This window comes from Palaemon carinicauda, chromosome 17 (assembly GCF_036898095.1).
Source record: "Palaemon carinicauda isolate YSFRI2023 chromosome 17, ASM3689809v2, whole genome shotgun sequence".
NCBI lineage: Eukaryota > Metazoa > Arthropoda > Malacostraca > Decapoda > Palaemonidae > Palaemon > Palaemon carinicauda.
This window is the reverse complement of record NC_090741.1, coordinates 37,675,802-37,699,258: the sequence shown is the minus strand read 5'-3', so window position 1 is coordinate 37,699,258 and position 23,457 is coordinate 37,675,802. Positions and strand designations below refer to the sequence as shown.

The following is a 23,457-nucleotide window of genomic DNA, read 5'->3' as shown; positions in this document are numbered from 1 at the left end:
ATTGTCAGAGGATTCCTGTCTCTAAATCTCCTTTCTAGTAACTCTTAATGGAGATAATTTTTTCCATTAACTTCATCAGATGCAGTAAAAAATAAAATAAATTTTTTTTAAGAACTGTACCAGGCAATTAAAACATAACAGTACGGTTCTAATACCTATGCTAGTGTATTCGATATGAAACAATCAATGCACCAAAAATAGTGACATGGGATCTGAAACTCGAAGAGCTATAAAAACAAAAATTTAATCAAAAAATCCTCTACTGGCTCATACACATGCGAAACAAAATAAACAACATTTATCAACAATCTTTTGCTTCACAATGCATTTACCACTATTCCACAATCCTGTATTTCTACTACTTTCTTGTTTTGACTGTACTCACAGATTCCCTTTAGTAAATTCAGGCCATGTAGCACTTTCCCAAAAGTGTAATCATCTTCAAAACCAGGTTTGCATTCTAGAACAACGTCAAATAAGGCCCACTGTTCATCCCCACTTTTCCACCCAGTCAGGAGACCTGCCTCCAATTTCTTCTGATAAAATCCTCTGTCTGTTATATCATCAACTATAGGGTCAAAATCCTCTACACCCTCACCAACCATACCTCCTCTTACAAATCTATGATTGTCTTCTTCAAATTCCATTAATCTTGAGTACTTGTAAGATGCACCAGTTTCTCCCGTGCATAATTTTAAGAACCGCTTAGCCCGAGGAGTCATCCCGTACAGTGAGAAGTAGACGCGTCCCTGGTAGACGTCCTCGCATGTGATATCGAAAAATGCCTGTGGTCGAGTTCTCTCGACTGCTCCATTTATCATCTCAAACTAAAACACAACATACAGTATATGTATATTAGTTAAAAGGGCCCAACAAATGCAGACAAAATCTAAAATATATAAGAATAGCTTTAATACTATATACAGTACTGATATATAACTAGTTTTCAAAATAAATTACTAGAAACTTAAACTTTCTCTCTTGGATGGGAAACCTAATCTTTCGCCTAGCCCAGAGAAAAAAAAGGATGGATCTGTCTCCTGAAAGTTTCAAAATCAAAGGAAAACTTTGGCATATTACATTTATCATTTCCTTTCTAGGAATATACATAATAACATTTCCTATCTTTACCTATCCAACTAACTTTGTGTTTAATAAAGACACTTTTATATACAAACCAAGTGTTATAATCAACATTACCCTAAAGTGTAGCAGCTGTATATATTAAAAAAAAGGAATAAAGTAGTCCCATTTTCTACTTTAAGTATGCATCAATTAGAAAGAACAATCATTTGTTAAAGTAATGGATTTATAATTGAAAAAGCTTCAACATTCACCCATTACTTTACCTCAACCTGAGTAATTAATTAGGAAGACAGATTCAATCTTATAAGTCTTGAAGACGTTAGAAAACGATTAATTTGGAGATGATTCATAATTTTCCTAACTAAACAAACCTGACTCCTTTACATAGAGTACAATGTCAGCAAAGCTGGAATACAGCAATTAAAATCTTATGTTGGAATACTAGTTAAAATTTCATGCTGGAATACAGCAATTAAAATTTTATGTTGGAATACTAGTGTTAAAATTTCATGCTGGAATACAGCAATTAAAATTTTATGTTGGAATACTACAGTTAAAATTTCATGCTGGAATACAGCAATTAAAATTTTATGTTGGAATACTAGTTAAAATTCTATGCTGGAATACGGCAATTGAAATTTTATGTTGGAATACTAGTGTTAAAATTTCATGCTGGAATACAGCAATTAAAATTTTATTGTTGGAATACTAGTGTTAAAATTTCATGCTGGAATACAGCAATTAAAATTTTATTGTTGGAATACTAGTGTTAAAATTTCATGCTGGAATACAGCAATTAAAATTTTATTGTTGGAATACTAGTGTTAAAATTTCATGCTGGAATACAGCAATTAAAATTTTATTGTTGGAATACTAGTGTTAAAATTTCATGTTGGAATACAGCAATTAAAATTTTATGTTGGAATACTAGTTAAAATTTTATGCTGGAATACAGCAATTAAAATTTTATGTTGGAATACTAGTTAAAATTTTATGCTGGAATACAGCAATTGAAATTTTACAAAGAGGTGTCGGTAGTTGGCTGGTGGTTACCTGTTGCATGCAGGGAACGACCCGCCCCCCACCCCCCCCATGCTCACTGAGTGGTCACTTTAATTGCAACTGGGACTTTCTAAAGTCCCCCAACAGGTCGACTGAAGAAACCATATTTAACCGGTTTGTTCAGGCTAGTTTGAGTGTGTCTAGGGTTATTTTGAATTGAAGGCAGGCCGGAAAGAGGATCAGATGAACAGAAGCTAATGTTGAAAATCTAGCCGTCCATTCTCTTGAACTGACGGCCAGTTTGCACGTGTATGGGGGTACCTGCAGTCATGCCCTCAGTGCAACACCAACTGTTGTACTGTCAATATATGATTTGAAGCCCTCCGTCGCTGATGCAATGGCCTTGTCCAGGGAGCATAAGCTATTTGTTCTGAATTTAGCGTTATTCACAGGTGATACCCATTACTTTGAAAAATAAAAAAAGTAATGATTATTCTGACAGATATGAAAATGCTGATAAGGATAGGGATTTACATTGAAATATACATTTCCATAAATCAGAACATAAGCAGGATCCGGATAGGACTAAAGTAGTACATAACGATAAACTCAGAAACTTGTTCAGAGTAAACAAATGATAGGTTTTTCTTTCCAGACATTTCAACATTATAACGTACATATTTTGTGCCCTTGCCAATACAAATAAAAACAAGCCAACTAAATTAGCGTTTTTTTTTTCTTTTAGATACATGGTACATAATAAAAAACTTGGAATAGACTTATCCTCACCATTTGATTGTGTATAAGCATTTATTGCTCTTTAGGTCTATATATATATATATATATATATATATATATATATATATATATATATATATATATATATACCAAGGCACTTCCCCCAATTTTGGGGGGTAGCCGACATCAAACAAATGAAACACAAAAGGGGACCTCTCTCTATATAGCGTAGAGTAAATATTTTATTTATGTATTTCATATGTCTATTTAAGAGGTGAATAGCCAGCTCATAAGATGAGTTCCTCTCATATAAGTATAAGTCTTGCATGTAAATTACGTAAGACTTTTGTCATTAATTTCATTGTATTCTTCATTCAAGTCAGTATATGTAAATTTAAGTTTTATTTATAAGAATTAATTTTTTATTTTACGTATTTTGTTACGAAGTCTTACGTAATCTCGATTAAGTACGCAGCAAGAACCCTACGAGGTATGATCGAGGGCTTATGTAATTCTTTTTTTGTTTTCATGAGGTATTGCATCATGTTGTGAGAGGATACGCAATTTTCATATTTGCCACGTGTTTTGGAAGGTTCTCGAAAACCCAAGCGTTAGATTTTTTTTTTCTTTTAAGGTTTGAGTACCGGGGTGGGAATAGCTGCTGAGAAAGAGTTGCCTTGCAAGCAAGGTTCATTCCCTGGAATTTTTAAATAGTTGGTAACTTTGCCGTCGCTAGGCGCTGGCCCCCAAGCGACGAGAATAATCATTTAGAAGGATTTAGAATAATTAAGTCAATACATATGTGCTCCTAGGAATGCATAGGACAGAAGAGAAACAGCCTGTCCTGTAAGAGCAAAAGTGTGTCCTCTCCAAAGTGTGTAAGTTTAAATACAGCATATATCGTGTATAGTATGTTGAAATGTTACGGAAGACGTTAAAGGTGATTTCAATTTATTGTGTCATTGGGCGTACTGGTGTTATATAACAGATTTTGAGCAAAGCGAAAAATCTATTTTTGGGTGAGATAGCCATGTCGTCCTGATGGAAGTTTCCTATAGGTAGCTTTCTAGGGGATATTTGGCTACAGTGATATTCCCAGAGAATTGACCTTTAGGTCTCCAGAATTCTAACTCTTGGCGCAAATATCCTTAAAATTTCTCTTAAGGATATCGGATAATATCAGGGGACGTATATCTTGATACGACATATAGCAACCTTCACCCCGAATAGCGTTTTCGTTTCGAGGAGGAAGAATGGCGAAAACAGAAGGGGAGCCATTATCAAGGTTATCCTTCCTCCTGTACTATTACGAGTATCCAAAATGGCGCTTATTCCTTGTAGCATTGAGCATGGTGCTACAGATAAAGTACTGTATTTTCGGGAGGGATCCTGCCAAGGCCTTTTCTATAGAAAAGGAGGATGGGTCCATCAGGACGACATAGCTATCTTTCCCAAAAATAGATTTTTCGCTTCGATCAAAATCCGTTTTTTGGGCTCAGGCCATGTCGTCCTCATGGAAGTTTACCAGAGAATTACTAGAAAGTACTGTATCTGTGGATTTTCATATGTGCCGTAACCTTGGGACAAATTTTCGTATGGTCATCCAGGCCATTGAGACATACAGTATGACGTTACCGTTATACGTCATTACCACTAATCATAGACAATGTTAATGCTTCCTGGCCCCTACAGGGAAGAGTCATACTAGACAGTAGGAAAAGGGTCTCAAGGTTTGCATATATTGTATGAACGAACATAGCATTAACTATATATACAAGAGTCTCACGGCTTGTATATTGTGTTGGAGCACAACATAAACTAGATACAGTATACAAGAATCTCACAGTTTGTATATTGTTCTGGAACATAGCATCAGCTAGATATAAAAGTGTCTCACAGTTTGTATATTGTTCTGGAACATAGCATCAGCTAGATATACAAGAGTCTCACTGTTTGTATATTGTGTTGGAACACAGCATCAACTAGATATACAGGAGTCTCACTGTTTGTATATCGTGTTGGAGCAAAAGTATCAGCTATATTTATTGTCCAAACATACAATAATATGAAGTTTTACTTAGGTAATTAGATAAGAAAACTCTGGCTATACTTTATTTGTATCAATTGTAGGGCAAAATAAGACGCAATTACACATCAATAGGCATTTATTCACAATAAATTATCAAATATAAAGTAACATGTGTAATATATGTTAATATATATAAAAAGAAATATACATAAGGCAACATAATACAGAAAATTTTGTTTCCACCTGAAAGGGAAGAAATGATTAGTGCCACAATTGAATTTGAAAATTTAATAAAATTTTCTAATAGTTTTCTATAATGTTGGATATTATCAACACTGTGTAAAGTACACACAGCACAAGTGTTATCTGTATAATTCTCCACCTCAAATAATTTGAACAGTCTTTAGTGTCACCAGGGTGACTCACTTAAAATATTGCACTGGAAGGTGTCAACACCTTTATCCAGTATTTGATAGTCCCAATATATTCACTGTACATCGCAGTACTAGAAGACAGGTTTTAATACACTATCTGCTGCCACCACAAAATGCTTCAACTCATGCACCTGTTTTGCATAATGTTTATAGAAGACACTGGATGATTTCCATCCAGTGTACAAGCGAAGACGCTCGAAGTCCATATACTGAAAAAAGTTCAGAGATAAAGCAAATTTCCTTGGATCGTGACCTGCGGGTGTACTGTCAGGATCCGCTCTGCGAATAAAGTAGGTGAGCTTTGCCCTCAGCTGTTTTAGGGATAAGTTTGATCCTGAAGTTTCTCCTTTAAAGAGCTGTCCTCCCCTGAAGTCTGAAGTTCTTCGAAGATAAACCTTTAGACAGTCTACTGGACACAGAGAGACATCTTCCTTCAGAGGGCAGATTCTCCAGGGACCCCATCTCTTAGTGGGTAGCTCATTCTTAGCGAGAAAGGTTGGATCAGGAAAAAGATTCAGTTCTCCCGCTTTTGTGAACTGAATATGGCCCTCGTCTCTGGATAGGGCCACTATTTCACTAACTCTAGCCACCGAGGCTATAGCGAACAGAAAAATGACTTTTTGAGTCAAATCCTTAAGAGAGCAATCTTCATTGTTCACTGTTGAAGCATAGCGTAGGACCTTGTCCAAGGACCATGAAACGGGCTTCGGGAGAGCTGAAGGCCTGAGTCTAGCACATGCCTTACGGATCTTGTTAAAGATTTCGTTAGACAGGTCCACTTGGAAGGCATGTAGCAGAGGTCTAGTCAGAGACGACTTACACGTAGTTATTGTGTTGGCTGCCAGACTTTGTGTATGAAAGTGGATAAAGAAGGACAGACAAAAGTCCATTGAGATTTCTTTCGGTCCTCTTGCTTTGACGAAAGCAACCCACTTTTCCCAAGACGATTCATTTTGTCTTCTGGTTGACTTGGACTTGTATTCTTCAAAGAAGTCTATACTGCCTTTTGAGATCCCAAATCTTTTCTTAACCGCTAAGGAGAGAAAATCATGAGATGAAGGTTTTGGGTTCTCTGTTATGAAGCGAAGACAGTCGACTTCTGTACCTGTTGAGATGGTGCTGGGTCCGGTAGAGGGACCAGTCTCAGCTTCAGTTCCATTACCAGAGGGAACCAGTTGCTCTTTGGCCACTTGGGAGCCACTAGAGCTGCCGTTCCTCGAAAGGATCTCAGCCTGTTGAGGAGCTTCATTTGGAGATTGGTCAGAGGGAACAGGTAAATCTGGTTCCATTCGTTCCAGTCAAGGGACATGGCGTCCGTCGCCTCTGCTAGAGGGTCCTCGTACGGGGCTACATATCGAGGTAGTTTCTTGTTGTCGCTCGTCGCGAAGAGGTCGATCTGCAGTTCCGGGACTTGATGTAAGATGAAGGAGAATGAGTCTGCGTCTAGGGACCATTCTGACTCTATCGGCTTGAGCCTTGATAGAGCGTCCGCTGTCGCATTGCGGAACCCTTGAAGGGGAACTGCTGATAAACGCCATCTCTTCTTTTCCGCCAGACGGAAGATGGCCAATATCACTTGGTTGATCTGGGGAGATCTCGAGCCTTGACGGTTCACACATCTCATTATCACTTCGCTGTCCAGGATCAGCCTGATGTGGGGTGATCTGCGAGGGGAGAGTTTCTTCAATGACAAAAGGACTACCATGGCCTCCAAAATGTTGATGCAAAAGGTCTTGAGCAGAGAAGATCAGGTCCCTTGGACTTTCCTTTGATGGGAGTGACCTCCCCATCCTTCGGTCGAGGCATCCGTGTGGATGGTCACCGATGGTAGAGGTGGTTGCAAGGGCACAGTCCTCTTAGGTTCTTGGCCTTCGACCATGGCTTGAGAAGTGATCGTAGTAAGGTCGGTATCAGTCTTCTTTATCTTGAGTGGCGACAAGTCCAGAATGATGACTCTGGGTTTGTCCGAGTCCTTCTTGGGAACACAAAACAGCCTTCCCTGGAATTTGATGGACTTTGCCCTCCTTATTACCCGTTTGCTCAATAGTTCTAGGGTATATTCTTCCAGTAAGGGGGTGGAGTGTTGGAAGAACTGAGGATATGAAGAGAACAGAAGCCAGAGTTTCCAAACACTTACAGAAGTTATAATGCATGCGAATGTTTACTTAAAGTTCGTATGTAGATTGTTTTCACAACGTCCTCGGGAACTTTATAGCAAGGCCAATGTTACCCAAGGTCATAAAAAAGGCATGCCAACCTCCAATATATGCACAGGAATATGAAATAACTTATCATAAAACAGGACAATATAAAATTGATACGGTGTGTGAACCGTGGAGATCCATAAAGTTCACAACGAGAAACAATCAGTATGGAGGACTAATTGACAATCGTTAGAACGAACGAGAGAGAGGAAAGAGCCAGTACCGAGGGAGACCCAGCAAGGTCGTGAATAAAAACTGAATAATATAAACCAAACCGGACAAGGCTCCCTCCAAAATCTCAAAACTCATAGCCCTGGTACTTTACTTAGATGTAGTGACAGTGGAGTCGGACATCTTGAGGTAAATCCAGAGAAAAACAGCGGAATTTACACACAACACAAAGTATTGTTATCAAACTGCGTGCTAAAAAAGGAGTGACGTCACTGGCGTGAGTTGGTTAGTAGTAGTACGAGGTTGAACGGCGCCTCGCTGTTCGGGGATTTTGACAGGAGACATCTAAATGGTGCGAGGCCTCTGGTTGTGATTTATCGCGCCCCAGTATTATATCGACACCTTATACAGGTGACCGAGCTGGGTTCAACCTGGCATTCCCATGCAATTTTTTCTCTGGTAATATATAGCAGTTATATACCTTAGAAATGGTGCTAAAGGAGCATTTCACTTGCCGACACGGGTCGGAGCCCAGAAAGAACAAATAGTCAATCATTTTTCCAAGCAATGAAGATATAGCGGTCTTTAAATGATGACGTCATCCTTACTGCGTCGTCTACCTGACTGAGTTTGACAGAATCGTAGCTCTCTCTCTCTCTCTCTCTCTCGAATTATCTAAAACTGCCATTTATACAAATACTATAATTCTCTCTCTCTCTTTCTTGAAGTTCGTATGTAGATTGTGCTTTCATAACATCCTCGGAAACTTTATAGCAATACCAATGTTACCTAAGGTCATAAAAAGAACAAATAGTCTATCATTTTTCCAAACAATGATGATATAGCGGTCTTTAAATTATGACGTCATCCTTACTGTCGTCTGCATAATTGAGTTTGACAGAATCGTAGTTATGTTTATTTTTGCATCTCTCTCTCTCTCTCAAATTATTTAAAACTGCCATTTATACAAATTCTATAATACCAATGTTGAAACCAATGTTGAACTCTCTTAGAATCAAATAATGGTTGAGCTCTCTCTCTCTCTCTCTCTCTCTCTCTCTCTCTCTCAAATTATTTAAAACTGCCATTTATACAATTCTATAATACCAATGTTGAAACCAATGTTGAACTCTCTTAGAATCAAATAATGGTTGAGCTCTCTCTCTCTCTCTCTCTCTCTCTCTCTCTCTCTCTCTCTCTCTCTCTCTCTCTCTCTCTCTCTCAAATTATTTAAAACTGCCATTTATACAAATTCTATAATACCAATGTTGAAACCAATGTTGAACTCTCTAAGAATCAAATAATGGTTGAGCTCTCTCTCTCTCTCTCTCTCTCTCTCTCTCTCTCTCTCTCTCTCTCTCTCTCTCTCTCTCTCTCTCTCTCAAATTATTTAAAACTGCCATTTATACAAATTCTATAATACCAATGTTGAACTCTCTTAGAATCAAATAATGGTTGAGCTCTCTCTCTCTCTCTCTCTCTCTCTCTCTCTCTCTCTCTCTCTCTCTCTCTCTCTCTCTAATTATTTAAAACTGCCATTTATACAATTCTATAATACCAATGTTGAAACCAATGTTGAACTCTCTTAGAATCAAATAATGGTTGAGCTCTCTCTCTCTCTCTCTCTCTCTCTCTCTCTCTCTCTCTCTCTCTCTCTCTCTCTCTCTCTCTCTCTCTCTCTCTCTCTCTCTCTCTCTCTCTCTCTCAAATTATTTAAAACTGCCATTTATACAAATTCTATAATACCAATGTTGAAACCAATGTTGAACTCTCTTAGAATCAAATAATGGTTGAGCTCTCTCTCTCTCTCTCTCTCTCTCTCCTCTCTCTCTCTCTCTCTCTCTCTCTCTCAAATTGAACAGCCATCAACAGTATAACAATCAAATGCTATCCCTCCAAAATTAAATTCATGATCTCTCTCTCTCTCTCTCTCTCTCTCTCTCTCTCTCTCTCTCTCTCTCTCTCTCTCTTACTCTTATGTTTCGATATATGATATATCGTACTTCTGGCAGAAATGAAAGGCATTGGTAGAGGGTAGCTAAATGAAAACTACCAGCTATGAGAACATCAGCAAAGCTTCCAAAGACATATAGAAATTATAATGCATGTGTTTATTTACTTGAAGTTCGTATGTAGATTGTGCTTTCACAACGTCCTCTGGAACTTTATAGCAATGCCAATATTACATAAGGTGATAGAAAGAACAAAAAGTAAGTGGAGAACAAGAAAAAAGAACCAAGAAAGAGGGAAACATGAATAAGAGTACAAAGCTGAAACCTGCTAACTAAAACACTGGCAACAATGAGAGATTGCTGGCAACTCGTAACATAGGAATAGTATACCGAGGGTTCAAATACCTCGTTTAGGGTGCATTTATGTAAAAACAAACAATAAAAGTTATCATAGCAATGTTATCTTCATTTCTTTAAGAAAAGAAGTGAAAATTTGTTGCAAGTCTTTGGGAGCTCATAACTCAAAAACATACTTATTCACACTTAGGTACATTTTTCTCACTTATTTGTTGTTTGATATTAGAGAGAAAGATATCATTGAAAAGAAGAATAAAAATCCCACAATTCTGTCAGACAAAATTTTGATTTTCTTTTTATATTTTTTTTCACGATTATTTTCCGTCTAAACGAGGAAAAAAAAAATTAAAATTCATAAAAGAAAAACAGAAAGGAAAATCAAAATTCTGTTTGACAGAATTGTTCGGTTGATAGAGTAGTTTTTATGGTATAAGTTTCAATACAATTGGTATTATAGTAGTGGGGAAAAATGTACCTAAATTTTTTTTTTAAATCATGATTTTTGCTAATAAATCCAAAACATTTTTGATCATATGACTTGAAATTTTTTGAAGGTATTATATATGTCTAAAACATATATAAAAATGGTGTAATTTGGATCATTAGAAAAAAAAATGGCGGACATGGCGGACGGTCCCCTTAAGGTCTTTAATATTGTGGGGTAAATTGTTAACTGATTAGCTATCAGTGTATTGAAAGAAATCTTTTCTTTCGATATAGGATTGGTCTCAACAATAGACTGTGCAAGGATACACAGAGTATGTTGGAAAATAACTACTGTACAATATATACTATAGTTTTCTGTCTGCAGTATAATCTATGCTGCAAATATACTGGCTACTGTATAATCATATACTGTAGTTCAGTCGGCAACTGGCATAACTCCTGCTGGTTAGTACCTGGCGGCACCGGCCCAGCCGGCAGTAACTGACGGCAATGCGCCGGCTGGATTAGTACCTGGCGGCCCTAGCTGACAGAGAGAGAAAGCATGGAGTGAAGGGCTACCTTATCAAATGTTTATTAATAATAAATAAGGGTGTAAGTACTTAATCTTACTGCCTTCCTCCGGAATGAGGGTTCAAATGGAAGGGGAGAATGTAACATTCAAGCCTCCATCCAACCACAACAACCGTTGCCGGTCACTGCCGGCTTCGGGGATGTGGAAGGCAATCCAAGAGAGGACTGAAGAACACTCGACAGTAAAGGGGTCTCCCACCAGCACCCGTCACAGCCGGCACAACCTCTCCCGGAGCCTTGCGTCCATAAGGGAAAGACTGAGTGACTATACAGCTGCTTATGTAGGAGCCCGGCCGGCACCACAACCTACCTGGCAAGCGGTGAGATTGTAGGATGACGGCCACAGGGTTGTGACGGCTAGGCCATCGCTAAAGGACAGGGAGGGGCAGGGAAAGGGTCCTGTATTAAGTGTGGAAGAAGGCGGCAAGGTTGCCGCCCCTACCACACAAGGGAAAATCTGTTTCAGTATCGGCGCCATCCTAGGCAGCAGAAGAATATCTATTCTTCAGCCTAGGGTCTGCCGAAACAGTGTTAGGAGGCGGCGGCAGGATTGCCCCCACTTCCAAACAGGGGAGAAACTTCGTTTCAATACTGTATCAGCGCCATCCTAGGCGGCAGAAGAATATCTGTTCTTCAGCCTAGGGTCTGCCGAAACAGGACTAATCTTCTAGACCGCAGAGGAGAAGGTGGCGGCATCATACAACCACTTCAAGTGCGGCCTAGAGAGGCATAGCCTCCTTTGCCGGCAGGGGAGTGACTACTCACCCTGCTGCTTGGCCGCCGGCAAAAAGACTGAATACTCTGAGGTTCTGTCGAAAACCAAAGCCGGGCTATCCGCCGGCAAGGGTAAGAGACATAAAACACTAGCCTAGTCAAGCCGGAGTGTCTACTCTATGGCAAGACCAAGATAGGGTTGTCGCCTATGGCGGTACTCAAAAGGAATGAGGTATTACCCTTAAATCTCCACACGCTATTTGGGGTGAAGATTTCAGTGTCGTATCAAGATATACATCCCCTGATATTATGCGATATCCTCAAGAGAAATTTTAAGGATATACGCGCCAGGAGTTAGAATTCTGGAGACCTAAGGTCAATTCTCTGGGAATATCACTGTAGCCAAATATCCCTTAGAAAGCTACCTATAGGAACCTTCCATCAAGACGACATGGCCTGAGCCCAAATAAGTGTAATTGCGTCTTATTTCGCCCCGCAAATAGCACAATAAAGGTAGCCAGAGTTCTTTACTTAATTTCCTAAGTAAACCTTATATTATTGGAATAAATGAAACAAATAGTTCTGATTGATACTTATATTTGTTCCTACAATATATATAAACCTTGAGACTTTTTTTACTGTTTAGCACGACACTTCCCTGCAGGGGGCAGGAAGCCCTAACATTGTTCCATGATTAGTGGTAATGACGTATAACGGTATCGTCATATTTCTCAATGGTCTGTATGACCATATAAAAATTGTCCCAAGGTCAAGGCACTCATAAAAATCCAGATACAGTACTTTCTAGTAATTCTCTGGTAAACTTCCATCAGGACGACATGGCTTGAGCCCAAAAAAACGGATTTTGAAGCGAAGCGAAAAATCTATTTTGGGTGAGATGGCCATGTCGTCCTGATGGACCCGCCCTCCTTTTCCATAGAAAAGGCTTAGGCAAGATCCCTCCCAAAACTACTATATCTGTAGCACCATGCTCAATGCTACAAGGAATGAGCGCTATTCGGGGTGAAGATGGCCATGTGTCGTATCAAGATATACGTCCCCTGATCTTATGCGATATCCTTAAGAGAAATTTTAAGGATATTTGCGCCAGGAGTTAGAATTCTGGAGACGTGTGGTCAATTCTCTGGGAACATCACTGTAGCCAAATATCCCTTAGAAAGCTACCTAAAGGAACCTTCCATCAGGACGACATGGCCATCTCACCCAAAAATAGACTTTTCGCTTCGCTTCAAAATCCGTTCTTGGAACCTATTAAGTTTGTAAGTTGAGGACTTTTTATTAACTATGGTTTACCTTGTTGAAAATTCAAAAGCCGTTCCAGCTTCACTGAAGTTATAACCCTACTGAAGGTCTACAGTTTATATTACACATAGGAACGAAGATGATAAAATAATAATAAAAAAACAAAAAGAAAAAACACTTACCGGAACCATCAACGTTCCATTTGGAGGAGGTAAATCACTGAGTGTACCCATCAGCAAGCGCCCATCATCCAACCACAACCTGGCGTACCTTTTATCAAAACTCTCAGACTCGTGAACGGCATATAAAGCCTGCGTGATGTGTAACTGCTTCCTGAGTCCCTGTTCAAAATATAATAAGTTGAAAAAATATATAAATGCCTTTTTAATTAAACCTTGGATTGCCATAATAGGGAAAATATCACTGATATAATGCTCACTGATAACATCACACACTAAAGGGGGAAAAAAAGTTTGGATGAAGAGGGGGAAGACATGTCCAATACAAATAAAGTTTTTCTTTTCCATATACAGTAATGATTTAATCCAACAAGTGCACAAGGCATAATAGATGCTGAAGAGTACAGAAGGTCCTCAACTTGAAAACTTTCCCAGATACAATCACAAATCCAATGGAAAATAACAGATAACCTAAATAAATGTTGTAATAAAACAATCATCATCATTTCCTCCTATGCCTATTGATGCAAAGGGCATCGCTTAGATTTAGCCAGTCATCTCTATCTTGAGCTTTTAGTTCAATACTTCTCAATTCGCCATTTAATACAGTAACAAAACAGCATTTGTAATAACCTGATATTCATTTCATATAAAACCTGACGACTTGCTGACTTTCGTACCCGGAAATCATAGGCATGAAATTCAGGTTAGCCTGCCCTTGGCCAAAATTTAACAAAGTTGGACTTACAAACAGCTTCTTGGAACTAATCAAGTTTGTAAGTTGAGGACCATCTGTATTCAACACACGTTAGCTTGTCTAGACCCCTAAGCTACAGTTCCTCATTTCCTAGGTAACTGGCCCATCATACCCGCCCCACTATACTGTGTGTTTCCACCTATTCAGTTATTTGCATTATAAAAAGCCCCTGTTTGTGTCTAAACACAATCTAGGGCCAGTTCTTTTGCAAGTATTCTTGCTGTAAATAGCACAGTGATATTTTGTGTACATTAACAGTTCTAAATACAGTGCAACAAAGTTAAGCCCTTCTGCTATCTTGGGTCACCTTATGGTGACCGCTGATGTAGCGGGAGTAGAAGAGCTAGCATATGAAGCTTCATTTGTGGTGGAAGATGGGGGAGGGTGGAATGTGGCACCCTAGTAGTACCAACCAAACTCAGCCGAGTTCCTCTTCAAGCAAAGAGGAACAGAAAATATCCCCCTTTTGCTTTTTTTTTTTATGTTAGCTACCCCCCAAAAATTGGGGGAAGTGCCAAGGTAGATAGATAGATAGCAACAAAGTTACACACTGTAATCTACTGGCAATGAATTCTAAAGGTATGAAGAAGAAAAAAAAATAATAATAATCATAATAACAAATAATAATAAATTATTAATAATAAAGGTCTCATTCTGTTCACTTTGAGCCCACAAGTTCCAAAATACTAAGGATAGATGTCAAAAGAAGTGTAAACACTCTTATGTATGATAAAATAATCAATATTTGAAAGGGTATGAAATGCATTTTGATATTTAGTTAATCCATTCAATTCTTAAATTTAGAACTGGCATTTAGTAAAATTTGCTAACATCTTAACCTGCATTGGTTGTTAAGACATGTTCTTTATTTCTTAATTTGCTCAAGGTAGTGGTAATGATAGTACAGATCGATTTATGAAATTTAAATAACATTGCCCTTTGCAATTGGGAACTGATTGCAGAACTAGAGAGATTGAATCGGTTGTACTTCAAAAGTTGAAACTTGCAGCAAATGTCTTTATGCTGAATAGGCTGACTTAAGTCTCTTTTTATAGTTTATATAGAAGATCTATTTCAATGTTTTTACTGTTCTTTATCTTTTATTTTAATTGTTCATTACTTCTCATATAGTTCATTTCCTCATTTCCTTTTCTCAATGGGCTATTTTTCCCTGTTAGGGCCCTTGGACTTATAGCATCCTGCTTTTCCAACTAGGGTTGTAGCTTAGCTTGTAATAATATTAATAAGTTGAAAGTTGATAATAAAATTCAAACACTGATTCATATTTCTATATTACTTCAAGACTGATTTAAAGATACTGTACTGTTTTTAAACAAGGTTAGAAATTAAACAGGTTAGAGGTTAAGGTAGGAGCATGTTAAAAGTGAAGAAAAAAATTTAAAAGGGAACAGGATATAATAAAAGGAAATGAAAGCATTGCAAGGAGGAGGGGGGGGGGTGAAAGAGCATTGTAATGAACCTTTGATTACAAAACACATTTGACATTTCCAGCAAAATAATTTAAACTTTCAAACACAGATAACTGGATAAATCGGATATCCTTATGAGCAATTCAAAAGCAAATAGAATCCCTTTGGTTTGGTCTACTTAGAAAGCTTCCTGAATATCTACAAACATCACAAACTTTTAAAGTAATGTAATTAGTATTTTCTTCACTGTATAAAAATCCGAGTCCTTCAATGGGATTAGGCCTTCAGCGAAGGTGGAACAGTCGTTATACTTTTAAAGAAGCTAACACAGTTGGCTGTTAGTGGCAGGCAGGTGCGCCCCCCCCCCCCCCCCACCCCCACACAACAGGTGGAGCAAGCCAAACTGTCCATTAACCTTGGACTTCTAATGTAATAAGGCAGGCAATGTAACTTGAATTTCATAACCTAACTGGCTGGTTACTAACCTGGGATATGCTAATGCCCTTCAGTCCTGAGGAGGAGCGAAAGTGAAGATACCTGTCAACCTCCTAACTACTTGAGCATGGAGATGTCATACGTGTTAGGCTAGGTCCCTACCAGAAGAAAGGTAAGCAGTCACAAAAGAACCTATATCCGAAAGGATATGTAGTTTGAATGTATGCTCATCAGAGAAATGGGTATACAAATATTACAGTCAGCATTAGTTATCACGGGGGTTAGGCAACAGATTCCCCTTCCAACAAAGAGCGCACTCTTTTCTAGCATCTTTTGCACCTCTTTTTGCAAGATGATGCATCTCTCTGAGAACTAATTGTAAGTATAAGACCTCATCGATGTCCAAGTGAAGGGAGGATGAGACCTAATGAATGCGAGGTGGCAACCATCCAGGCCTGTTCATTGGTATTGTCTGCTTATCCACTGGCTCGACAAGCATACCCCAACATGTGGCAATGGAGGGAGAGGACTGCCTTCCTTATGTCCTCTTGCTCTTCTCCTGCCTCTTCCCCTTCTAGATTTACTAAATTGGGGACGAAAAGGCAAGGATATCTAGGTCTCCTAGAGGAGGATGGTATTGGGGAAGGCAACCTGCCTCTAGGTGTCGGAGCCTTTCTCATAGGCTATTTCAACGGGGTTACCGCTCTCTGCCAGAATACTTAAGAGACTGCAAGGTGGAAAAGGGAGTCCTAACTATTCTTCCACCACTTTTCCAATGTTGATTAAACTTTCTCAGGAGGAAAGAGTGCCCAATTCCAGTTGGTTTAAAAATTTCTTAGTGATAAGGATTCTCTTTGCCCTATGTCTTGCAAATTTTGCCACCGTGGCATCCTTAATCTTTAGCACCTAGAGGTTCCACTGGTTTGCAGACTGGTGAGATGAGTAGGCAACTGCCTTTGCTCCTGATTTCAATGGTCAGTGAATTTCTTCTGGGTTTCAGGAATCGAGAGATCCTAAGAAGCAAATTATGCCAATGTTCCAGACCAGTGGTCCAACCAAGAGGTTGTTTAGAGGGCTAACCATTTCTCTGGTTTCCATGTTCAAAGACTCAGAAGACTGAGGCAGAAATTATTGATGGTTGCCTCCCAATATATCTACAGCCATGCCTAGCATCAAAGTTGTGACAGCTGGGTCAATGGGGGATTCTCCTGTCTAGAAAGTGTAGGAGATAGAATCTTATTAGACCTACTGGCCTGGAGAGAATTACTCCGTACAGAGACCTGATCATTGGCACTACGTACTGTATCTAGAGCCTCTTTGACCAGTTCCAAATCCTGCGGTGCTCCGAAGATCCCGGCAATGGATGTTTTCCTTCCTTTTACTTGTGTTCTTGTAGCCTCTCCCAGGCTGCTGATGTGCCTTATTAAGGCCTACACTTTCAAGAAGGTAGACTATGTCTCCAAAAGTTTGGATGCATGTTTAAAGCTAAAAGGTGTGTCAATGAAAGGCCTGTAATATTCTAAGAAACTGTGTGCTCGCTAACAGCTGCATGCACTTGCCTCCACTTACAGGCAAGAATTCGTAAGAGCTAATTAGCAAACATATGTGGGTGCAAGCCTATCAGTGCCTGACCGCTAAAAATTAAAGAATCCATGAGTGCATATGACTACTAAGAAGGATGCACTTGAGCGCGATCCAGCAATCTCTAGATACGACGAGTGTGAACTCAATGGGGAGCACATCAAAATCTGGGCGCATAATAGTGCAATCAAAGGTTCCTCTAGGAGAACACGCTCTTGTACGAAGAATTAACAGACTCATGCAGGCTAAGAGGTGACAGTGAGCCAGCAAGGGTTCTCACACCTACAAATCTCTTGTCCTGGACTGAAATGGTCTAGAAGGACAATCTGTGGAGGAGGAGGGTGAGAGAACTTTCCCTGGGAAGGCAGGTCCCCTTGAAGAGTACTGCAGGTTTCTGCTCCTCTTAGCCTCAGTGAGGTGTCAATTATTTGCATTTGTAGATGAGGTCTCTGGCATCGGACAAGGTGGGGAGGGAGGCCAAAGTCACTTCCTACTCTTACCCGTTACAAATGCTCCTTGACCTGCTGGTGAGGTAAATGTGGAAGGTGAGGTTCTGTCATAAACTGTACCTTACGAGATCTCTGGCAGACCTGAGGGGGTTACATTGGCCTTCTCCTCTGAAGGGGGTGCAGGAGAAGGGTTAGCAGGAAATGAAGCTTTAGGTCTACCAGTTGCTAAAGCTAACATAAGCTTCCAATCCTAAAGAAGGCTACAATATCCTTAAGGTGTCATCTCTCGTCAGGACATTATCTGAAAAATTGTCAGGCTCACAACAACCCAGCTTAGAACCACCCACCTCTCTAAGGAAAGTGTGTAGAACCAACTCCCTTGGAGGTTGTGCCAAGGTTAATTCAAGGACGCCGTCTGTTTCCATACCCCTCCACTGAAGAGGGTTCGGAAGACAGAGTACCAAAGGAAGGAGAGAGGGGTTTAAATGAACTCTTTGACTGCAAGAAGACCTCGGAGAAGTATCTCAGGCTTCTTTTTCATTATCTTGGTGTACTCAAGCTACTGTGATGATGGCCATGATTTACATTCTTTGCAGGGCAGATAGGTTTGCTTATAGCAAATAGGAGTTACAGACTAATACACACAAAAACAAAGCCAATCCAACACCTTCCATAAACATAAAACACTTCACACGTCTCCAACTGTCGACCTAACCGCGTTAGGACTCTTCGCTGCTGGGAGGAAGGATGCTGCTGACTGGTACAACACAGAACATACGCTACAGGGGTCTAAGCAATTTCAGGCAGGGCAACCGATTGGGACCACGGTCTACCCCAAAAGCCAAAGTAAAGTTCTTCAAAAGAAGGGAACGATGCTTACCCCAAACAAAATGGGAAAAAAAGCACGTTAATAGAAATCATGGCCTCTGCAAGAAGGGCACATTGAATGGGGAACAACTGAGCTCTCGCTCAAAAACGTTCCACACCTATAGCCAGGAACGTATGCCCAAAAGGGGTTTCTCCATTGTCAAAACCAACCTATCAAAGATGAAAGAAAGAGAAAAAGGATTTGCAAAAATTAGTCACAGCGAGAGTATGTCAGTATATCTTGATGGATGACGTCAAATTGGCTACTCAGTGAGCTGATGGGGGTGGGCTTCACCGCCACCCACCTATAACTACCAACACCTTATTATAAATTTTAACAGCAGTTTCCAGCTTTGCTGAAATAATACTCCTATTAACGGACAAAGGTTTGTATCTATGTAGGAGCAAATAAACTTGAGTAAAATGCTAGCATTCCTTGAAAATATTTACCTCAATGTCGACAGGCTGCGAGAGAACTACCATTGGTGTACGTTTGCTCTTGACGGACGGCTTGGATCGTTCGAGCCAAGCATCAAAATTTGCAATGTCCCTTTTCAAACGACCAAGTGATTTTGTGACACGCACCATTGTGGCAGCTTCCACTAAAGTTGCTTCATCACTCTCCAACTGTGATGTCCATTCACTAATCTTTTCGAGTCTCTCCTCTATTTCCGCTATTCTCCTTTCAGATGCTATGATTTCTTTTCTTAGAGTTTCCTTCTCTTTCTTTAAAGCCTCTGTCATGTTAGTGGCTTCTGTCAACTTAGACTCTACAGCTTGGGTATGATTCTGCTTTATGTGAAGAAATGCTTCAGGTACGGACAACAAATTACTACAATCATCTTTGTGGACACATTTAAAACAGTGCCACTTATCAGACAGAGGACACCACGATATAGTAGGGGCTCCATGAACCATGCATGTATTGCTATCCAAGACCTGTACTTGTACTTCAGTGCCAGTCTTAGATTTTGCCAGCGCTCGGGATAATCGCAGTATGGTGTAGGAGATGGGAAGATGACTAGCATTTGAAATCTTCAAGGACTTGCGACACTCTGGGCAAACACGGTCGGGCAGACTCTTCTTCACAAGCATCTCTATACAAGGCGTGCAAAGCGTGTGGCCGCATCTAAGCGTTCGTGGACTGTGCTCGTCATCATCATAAGGCTCAAAGCAAATGTTGCAATTGGGTTCCTCTTCATCGATGTTCATGATTCTGAAATTTAAAGGTTAATAATTATATTGTTCTTATTATCACAAACATCTACAGAAGGTCCTCAAGTTACACACACACACACACACACACACACAAAAAAAAAAAAAAAAAGAGAAAAAAAAAATAATTTCTTTTTGAGATTTTGGCCTAAAGTAGGCCTAACCTGAATATCAATGCCTATGATTTCCAGCTATAAAAGTAAAAAAATAGTCAGATTTCATATGAAATAGATATCAGGTAATCACAAATGTCATTTTGCTCACTGTATTAAATGATATACTGTATTATTTTATTACAGTATTTATATGGATTATGTGTTGATAACTAAAAGAATGTTTGGAAGATTGAAAGACGTGCACGTGTTTAGGGGTATGGCTAACGGTATGTCTGATCATTTTTTGGTGGAAGGAAAATTGGTTGTAGCAAAAGAGTGGAGGAATAGAGTAGGTGGATGTAAAAGGGAGCTAGTGAGGGTTGAAGAGCTAATAAAACCTGGGGTAAAAAGTAAATATCAGGAAAGGTTGAAAATGGCATATGACGAGGTGAGAGTAAGAGAAACTGGTAATTTAGAGGAGTGGAAGTTAGCAAAAGAAAATTTTGTTGGGATTGCAAGTGATGTATGTGGCAAGAAGGTTGTTGGAGGCAGCATGAGGAAGGGCAGTGAATGGTGGAATGAAGGAGTGAAGGTAAAAGTGGAAGAGAAAAAGAGGGCTTTTGAAGAATGGCAGCAGAGTAATAGTATAGAGAAGTATGAAAAATATAGAGAGAAAAAGGTGGAAGTAAAGCGCAAGGTACGTGAGGCAAAGAGGGCAGCTGACCTGAGGTGGGGTCAGGGACTGGGTCAGTCATATGAAGAGAATAAGAAGAAGTTTTGGAAAGAAGTGAAGAGAGTAAGAAAGGCCGGCACAAGAATTGAAGAGACAGTGAAAGATGGAAATGGAAGGTTGTTAAAAGGAGAGGAGGCAAGGAAAAGGTGGGCGGAATATTTTGAAAGTTTGCTGAATGTTGAGGATGATAGGGAGGCAGAGATTATTGCTGTTCCAGGTGTTGAGGTGCCAGTGATGGGAGATGAGAATGAGAGAGAGATTACAATAGAGGAAGTGAGGAGAGCACTAGATGAAACGAGAGTAGGAAAAGCATCTGGTATGGATGGTGTGAAAGCTGAGATGTTGAAGGAAGGGGGTGTGACTGTAATTGAATGGTTGGTGAGATTGTTTAATGTGTGTTTTGTTTTGTCAATGGTACCAGTAGATTGGGTCTGTGCATGTATTGTACCACTATATAAGGGTAAGGGAGATGTGCATGAGTGTTGTAATTCAAGAGGTATTAGTTTGTTGAGTGTAGTTGGAAAAGTGTATGGTAGAGTACTGATTAATAGGATTAAGGATAAAACAGAGAATGCAATCTGGGAAGTACAGGGGGGTTTTAGAAGAGGTAGGGGTTGTATGAATCAGATTTTTACAGTTAGGCAGATATGCGAGAAATATTTAGCAAAAGGTAAGGAGGTGTATGTTGCGTTTATGGATCTGGAGAAAGCATATGATAGAGTTGATAGGGAAGCAATGTGGAATGTGATGAGGTTATATGGAGTTGGTGGAAGGTTGTTGCAAGCAGTGAAAAGTTTCTACAAAGGTAGTAAAGCATGTGTTAGAATAGGAAATGAAGTGAGCGATTGGTTTCCGGTGAGAGTGGGGCTGAGACAGGGATGTGTGATGTCGCCGTGGTTGTTTAACTTGTATGTTGATGGAGTGGTGAGAGAGGTGAATGCTCGAGTGCTTGGACGAGGATTAAAACTGGTAGACGAGAATGATCATGAATGGGAGGTAAATCAGTTGTTGTTTGCGGATGATACTGTACTGGTAGCAGACACAGAAGAGAAGCTTGACCGACTAGTGACAGAATTTGGAAGGGTGTGTGAGAGAAGGAAGTTGAGAGTTAATGTGGGTAAGAGTAAGGTTATGAGATGTACGAGAAGGGAAGGTGGTGCAAGGTTGAATGTCATGTTGAATGGAGAGTTACTTGAGGAGGTGGATCAGTTTAAGTACTTGGGGTCTGTTGTTGCAGCAAATGGTGGAGTGGAAGCAGATGTACATCAGAGAGTGAATGAAGGTTGCAAAGTGTTGGGGGCAGTTAAGGGAGTAGTAAAAAATAGAGGGTTGGGCATGAATGTGAAGAGAGTTCTATATGAGAAAGTGATTGTACCAACTGTGATGTATGGATCAGAGTTGTGGGGAATGAAAGTGATGGAGAGACAGAAATTGAATGTGTTTGAGATGAAGTGTCTGAGGAGTATGGCTGGTGTATCTCGAGTAGATAGGGTCAGAAACGAGGTGGTGAGGGTGAGAACGGGTGTAAGAAATGAGTTAGCGGCTAGAGTGGATATGAATGTGTTGAGGTGGTTTGGCCATGTTGAGAGAATGGAGAATGGCTGTCTGCTAAAGAAGGTGATGAATGCAAGAGTTGATGGGAGAAGTACAAGAGGAAGGCCAAGGTTTGGGTGGATGGATGGTGTGAAGAAAGCTCTGGGTGATAGGAGGATAGATGTGAGAGAGGCAAGAGAGCGTGCTAGAAATAGGAATGAATGGCGAGCGATTGTGACGCAGTTCCGGTAGGCCCTGCTGCTTCCTCCGGTGCCTTAGATGACCGCGGAGGTAGCAGCAGTAGGGGACTCAGCAGTATGAAGCTTCAGCTGTGGTGGAAATGTGGGAGGTTGGGCTGTGGCACCCTAGCAGTACCAGCTGAACTCGGCTGAGTCCCTGGTTAGGCTGGAGGAACATAGAGAGTAGAGGTCCCCTTTTTTGTTTTGTTCTTGTTGATGTCGGCTACCCCCCAAAATTGGGGGAAGTGCCTTTGGTATATGGATGGATGGATTTATATCTTTGTTATTTTTAGTCAGATTTGTGATTGTATCTCCGAATGTTTGTAAGTTGGGGACCTTTTGTATTTACAAACCTATCAATACAGCAAGTATAATATATTCGATGCAACTGTAACAAGCTTATTAATTCCTGGCAAGCTGATAGGAAGAAATTAGTGAGGAAAGTTGTGTGGGACCACAAAACTGCCAAACAGGATGTTATAAGACAAATTTGGAGATAATTTGTACTTTTCCTATCAATACACACCTTTAGCTATTTATTAGGGATTATTACTTTTAGTGAAGCTGAAAGGATGAGCCATTAAAATTTTAAAGGGGGTTAACCACCTATTCCGCTAGTTAGCGGGGGTGGGGGGGGGGTGGCTTGCTAGCGCTCCCGCTCACACATTGGTGATTTAGCTCACTTTGCTTGGAGGTAGGACTTCAAGGGGGATAGGGCTGGCGGGAAAGTTTGTATAAATAGCTAAAGGTTTTTATCGTTAGGTAAAATGTTATTTTCATTAGTAAAATAAATTTTTGAATATACTTACCCGGTGATCATATAGCTGTCAGCTCTGCTGCCCGACAGAAAAACCTAAGGACGAAATACGCCAGCGATCGCTATACAGGTGGGGGTGTACATCAACAGCGCCATCTGTCGAGCAGGTACTCAAGTACTCCATGTCAACACAGAACCAATTTTCTCCTCGGCCCACTGG

At 40.0% G+C, this 23,457-nt stretch overlaps 1 protein-coding gene across 1 annotated transcript in view; it reads right to left on the bottom strand.

The window, feature by feature from the left end:
* Nucleotides 1-228: 228 nt before the first annotated feature.
* The window catches only part of LOC137656679 (tripartite motif-containing protein 59-like), a 50,085-nt gene continuing 26,856 nt past the window's right edge, over nt 229-23,457 (bottom strand). The window contains exons 2-4 of the mRNA XM_068390866.1: nt 19,116-19,881; nt 13,150-13,308; nt 229-827 (exon numbers count right to left, since the gene is read on the bottom strand). Of these exons, the coding sequence (XP_068246967.1) occupies nt 318-827; nt 13,150-13,308; nt 19,116-19,877 (1,431 nt within the window). The 5' untranslated portion in view covers nt 19,878-19,881 and the 3' untranslated portion in view covers nt 229-317. The remainder of the gene's footprint in view (nt 828-13,149; nt 13,309-19,115; nt 19,882-23,457) is intronic.